Here is a 5791-nt window from a genome sequence, read left to right as displayed (position 1 = left end):
GAGCTAAGCTAGCTGCCCCTTTCTGTCACACAGCATCCCACTGATCTGGGGCGCGGTGGTCCTGCTAGGCCTGCTGGTGGTGGCAGTGGCAGTGGTGCTGTTTGCTGCGATGGCCAAAAGGAAAGGTGGATAGCTGTGTACTCACCTGCCCCAGCCTGGTCCCGATGGTCTGGTATCTACTAGCTTTGCCCACTAGGCCAGGAGCCTAGATCCACGCCCCTACAAATGGTTGTCAGACTTTTTTATAAAGTCCCTATACCCTAGGGTTTATGTGGCTGAGGGATGAAGGGGGAGGAAGGAGATTTGGTGGGTGCAGGTCTGGGTGGGAAAAGAAAGGACTTGGAAAGGGTGGGGCAGTGGGATTGGAGGAGGCAAGGGGGAGGGTTTCGGGAGGCAGGTTGGTGGGAACTGTGGAAGCAGTTGGTTATAAGGACAGTTGGGGTCTGGAAAGACAGAAGAAAGGCTTGGCGGTGGGGAGGGTGAGAGAGCAACAGGCTAGACCAGGACAGGGGCTTCAGGGGCAGTGAAGGGAGTGGGGGATGGGTGCAGAGCCTGCACAGGAAGCAGAAGGTGCTGCTGTTTTCTGTCCTGCAGGGAACAGGCTCGCTGCTAGTTGTCCATTCCAGAATAGCACAGCTCCAGGCATGGTAAGAGGCCTCTGCAGACCCCAACACCACATTCCCCAGATCCTCAAACCCTCCACTCCACATGCTCTTGAGAGGTCCCAGGATGATGAGCTGGAGAAAGGACTCAAGCTCTGGTCCTAAATGCTATAGACTTGGCACCGGTGGCTTCCCTTGTGGTGCCCACCTTCCCAGACCTGGGGAGAAATTTACTACTGGAACATGTGAAGCCCTAGCCAGCGCCGTGTGCTCTCAGGCTTCCAACCAAAGGGAACGAGGCCAGGGAGGTACCCTCGCTTTTCCTGATTCACCTGCTTTTCTTACAGGACCCCTCCTCAGTGGCTCATTGTATCGGTGATCCTGGACAGGCTGTGGATTCGCCATCGAGTGTGCCATATGTTAGGCTCGACTCACCACCCTCCTTTGACAATACCACCTATGCCAGCATATCAGGGAAACCCCCACTCCCATCGCCATCCTCCTCTCTGCCTCCTAAGGCCCTAATCTGCTCCAGCCCTGTGACATATGCCACAGTCATCTTCCCTGGAGGGGACAAAGGTGGAGGGGCTTCCTGTGGACCAGTCCAGAACCCACCTAACTAAGCTGTTCACCATACTGCCTGCTCAGAGACCATCCCTAGGGGCTCTGTGTTCATTCATCCAGTTCACATGCTAGCTCCATAGGATATCAGAGCAACTAGGGGATGTAGGCTCTAACTATAGGTCTCCATTTTAGTGACCATGAAGTGATGCTTGGGTATGAGAGGGGTGTCTGTGCCAGGAGAACTGGCCCCACTCCAGCCCCCTCCCACATGCTGGCTCCTCTACCATTATAGCACTGGGCTAAATAAACCCTAACTGATGATGCTGTGTTAGCTTGTGTGGTGGTGGCGGTGGCGCTGGTGAGGTGGGTGTGTGGGGAGGAGGACAGGGTTTGAGTTTGACTAACCCCATGGCCTGTGAACAGAAGGATTCAAGGGGCACCAAGACTTCTTCAAAAGTATTTCCTGCCTCTCTCAGAATGCCTAAAGTACAGGTTCATTTGCTGGAGTCTAGGAAATTATTCTGCTTTCTGTTTGATGCCTTTATGATTGGGGTGTTGGTGTCACTATGAATTAAAGGAAACCCAAAACAGATTAGGTGTGAGCGGAGGGGCTACAAAGAAACATGAGGAAGGACAGACACTGAAAGAGAATGTGTTGTTGGTAAGTGCCATTGAGTCGATTCCAACCCATAGCAACCCTGTATAGGGTTTCCAAGGAGCAACTGATGAGCTTGAACCACCGACCTTGCAGTTCAAATGACTTTGCAGTCTGATACATTAGCCCACGGCGCCACATTAGGACTCGTTAAGTGCCATAGTGACCCCATATAGGGTTTCGAAGGAGCTACTGGTGAGCTTGAACCATTGACCTTGCAGTTCAAACTTTTGCAGTCCAGCGCATTAACCCACAGTGCCACACCAGGGCTCCTAGAAGGAGCTAAAAGACCTTTGCAGACATCAGTTTTACCAGACCCGGCTCTCTCTCAGCCAGGTGGCGCTGTGATAGCATCAAAAGTGACCTGAACTCTGGAGCCAGGAAGAGCCCAGTGAAGAAAAAGGCACGTGGGGCTGGACGACCTGGTGGTGGTGGTGTGGTAAAAGTGTGGCCAGGTTGGGGGTCAGAAGGTCTTTTCAATGTCTACCAGGATTTCTTCTGACACTGTTGAGTTTGAAAATATTTGTTCATATTAGCATGAGAAGCTGAAATGAAGGGAATGAGGTGCCCAGGAATGCAATCTTGTTACGACTTTGGAGAGCTAGGCAAAGAGATTTTCCTAACCTAAGTACCTCAGGAGAAAGCAAGTTTTGAGCACCTAGCTGTGCAGGACTAGCGCTCCTCATTTTGGGGAGCTCTGGCAGAGTGTGCTGAGCACCTCCTGGTGAAGCCCCTGCCTGTGACAGAACCAGGTTTTACTGCTGGCCAATGAGGAGGCAGCAGCAGGCAGGCAGCCCAACAAACAACCAAGACTTCATTCAGCTTGGATCAGACATGAGGGACTTCCTAGGAGCAAGGGAAGAAGCCAATTAAAATGGAAAAAGAACCTTCTGGTAAAAATCTGCCCTGGTCTCAATGTATTTAGAACTTCTGAGAACCTGACGGAAGTAAAAGTATGTTTAACATTATAAAGGACAACACTAAGGCAGATAATATGATTTGATCAGTGATGGGAGAGTGAGAAGAAGGAAGAGGAAATACACCTCACTTCTCCTTTATTGACTAGCTTGTTATCCAACATTTTACATTTACAACTTGTACAAATTCTCATGTGGCATCTCGGACAGTCTGGGCCCCATGCAAGGGTCAGGGCACCCTCCACGGGCCACTCTGAATGATACACCAATGCCCCAGCAACGACTGGTGTTGCAGACCGTGTAAGCCTGGTCAGAAGTTCGAGGCCCTATAGGCCCGAGTGTTACAGGTCGCAGGCTCTGTGGAACAGATCTAGCCACTTGGCAGTTAATAGCAAATTGTTTTTCATCTTAGTGTTCAGTTATATTTATTCATTCCAAACATGAGCCCTTAATGTCCACAGATAAATGCACTATTTTCCTAAAGCCGAAGACTGTAGAGGTTTCAAAGGTCAAGCCTTCCTCCAAAGGATTAACTAAAAATATCTTAGCTACTTTGCAGTTCTTTGTTCTACAGACAAAAAAGTCATCTTCCCTAGATCTGTCCCAGGTGTTAGCTTTTCAGCCAAGTTCCTGAAAGCCTGGCTCAGGAAGCCAAAACAGTGGGACTCCGCCCAAGCCTTTTGTCCTTCCCTTTCACCTTGCCCCAACTGAGCTCAGGGGCTATACATATGTTAATTGAGCCTGAGAAACCAAGTTGCGGGCCTGGGATTCGAACCAGCGAGGTACGATGTAAAGTTACCTTAATGTCTGCAAAATTACTGATGTTAGCTGTACCTTGTCTTAGTCCCTCCCAGCTTGGTGTGAAGCTCCTCCCCTAAATAAAACAGAGGCCCAGGCCAGCCCAGGTGTGCATTACAGGTTGGAGGGCATGCAGTAAAGATTGCAGAGCAGTGAGTTGCTGCCTGCAGAGGCCACGATGCCTGTAGTCCCAAGTCTGCCCACCAGTGATGCATCCACCCTGGTTTCGGGGTGCCTCATTGTCTCCCTCTGTTTGTCTGTCTGTGTATTCTTTCGCTATCCCTATCGCCACTGGATCTCCCCTCCTCGTGAACCAAACACTCATGAACAACACAACTATGTCGAGGACAGTCCCCAACAGACTGGGACACGAGAAGTGGCAGCCAATCAGTTTCAGGATACCTTCTCCTGTTCATCTAGTGTCTTGGTCTGGCCATGGCAGTGCAGCGATGCAAGACAGTATAACGTATCTGGTGGACAGAGGCAGCTGGGTGAGCACCTGAAACTGCTGGGGAGGCTGGTGGGGGAAGGAAGGGCTTTTGGAACAGGATGGATGGAGAAGGAGCAGAGTCTCTTCCCAGGTCAGGCACCAGGAGATGATGAGTAGTGGGTAACACCCAACCACTACCACCTCCACTCCTAGGCCCCACTGGCTCTGCAGTAGTGGGAAGGTATGGAGGAAGAGGAGGCCCACTATGCCACATGCATCCCAAGATGCACCAGGGGCAGCTGATGAGTGGTGAGTGACTGAGGCAGGGAGACACCATCGGCAAAGGTAGGGAACAACCCCCAAGTATCATGTCACACTGATTTCACATAACAATCTGGTCATTGGAGCCTTACCACGTCAGTGAGAGGGGGTAATTAATTCCATCATTGCACATGCTAGGGAGTACCACTCAAAGTCAGAGTTAGAAAAGTAACTTCTAAAACGAAACTTGTCAATTGCCTTCAAGTTGGTTCTGACTCATAGTGACCATGTATAGGATTTCTGAGGGTTTTAAAATTTTTGTGGGAGCAGAAAGCCTCATCTTGCTCCCCCAGAATGGCTGGTATGCTCGAACGTTGAACTTATCATACGGAGCCCCCTAAATTACAAGAAACGCACACACAACTAAGCTAACAAAGTGCAGAAGACCTGGTAAGACAGTATGATATATTATATGATAGAACAAGACCAATCAGTTGTCATCATATAGGTAAACATCATTGGGTTAGAACTAACTTATTAAACATAACTCTGGACTGCAGTCACATACATACCTAGTACAAAGGAAGTTTTAAAGGGTTAGGTTCCAAAGACCATGTTGTTACGGAAAATTTGCATTATGTGAAATGGAGCATAACCACAGCCAATCACAAACAGGAAGATGACTATATCATTACATAACTACCAAATTACATCATTACATAACTATTAAACCACTGAAAGTCCCAGTCAAGCTGACATACCACCTCAGCCATCACAGCCAGCATTACCCTTGCCTCGCACCTCAGCGCCCATTAGTGCCAGACATAAGTCATTACTGAGCAAAATAGTTGGATATGTTTTTAGTGTTTTAAATGCAACATGTTAGATAATGAGATAGTCGATAAGTGAGGGGTAAGTACAATATTTTACTCTGTCTTTTCAAATTGCCCTTTGAAATCTTCTGTTCAGATCTTTTATTTCATCATTTCTTCCATTTACTTTAGTTACTCTTTGTTAAAGAGCAAGTTTCATAGTCTACACTATTTTGGTCTTTTCTGAACCTGGAGTTAAAAACACTAAAAGGGAAGCAGACATTCAGCACTTCTCAAGCTGACAGAACAAATTCAAGCCTTGGGTTGCAATACTGAAGGATTCTATAAGCAAGATATTGAAGGATGCAAGAAGTATCAAAAGATGGAAGGGACACAGTCACTGTAACAACAAGAACAGGTTGCTATTCCTCTATTTCAGGAGACAGTCAATGATCAAAAGCCAGCAGTACTGGAGGAAGAAGTCCAAGCTACACTGACAGAACAAAAATGAGATGTTTCAACAAAGCTCAAAGTACTAACTCATCTACACCAAGAATTTTGGCATTTTTGTGCCCACAGAAAGGTGATCAGACATCAGACAGAATGTAGAAATTGTGGTACAATATCATTAATATTAAACATAAGTAAAATTTTGCTGAAGGTATTTCAAAAAGAGTTATAGCAATACATCAACAGGGAACTTCCAGAGACTCAAGCCCAATTCAAAAGAGGATAGGAAATGACGGCGATCA

At 47.7% G+C, this 5791-nt stretch overlaps 1 protein-coding gene across 1 annotated transcript in view; it reads left to right on the top strand.

The window, feature by feature from the left end:
* TREML1 (triggering receptor expressed on myeloid cells-like 1) overlaps nucleotides 1–1225 on the top strand; it is a 3285-nt gene extending 2060 nt beyond the window's left edge. Inside the window, exons 5-7 of the mRNA XM_006860586.1 lie at nucleotides 34–125; nucleotides 595–647; nucleotides 950–1225. Of these exons, the coding sequence (XP_006860648.1) occupies nucleotides 34–125; nucleotides 595–647; nucleotides 950–1225 (421 nt within the window). The remainder of the gene's footprint in view (nucleotides 1–33; nucleotides 126–594; nucleotides 648–949) is intronic.
* Nucleotides 1226–5791: the final 4566 nt, after the last annotated feature.

This window comes from Chrysochloris asiatica, unplaced genomic scaffold, assembly GCF_000296735.1.
Source record: "Chrysochloris asiatica unplaced genomic scaffold, ChrAsi1.0 scaffold00038, whole genome shotgun sequence".
NCBI classification, from domain to species: domain Eukaryota; kingdom Metazoa; phylum Chordata; class Mammalia; order Afrosoricida; family Chrysochloridae; genus Chrysochloris; species Chrysochloris asiatica.
The sequence above is the reverse complement of the archived record's forward strand: the minus strand, read 5'-3'. Positions and strand labels throughout refer to the sequence as shown.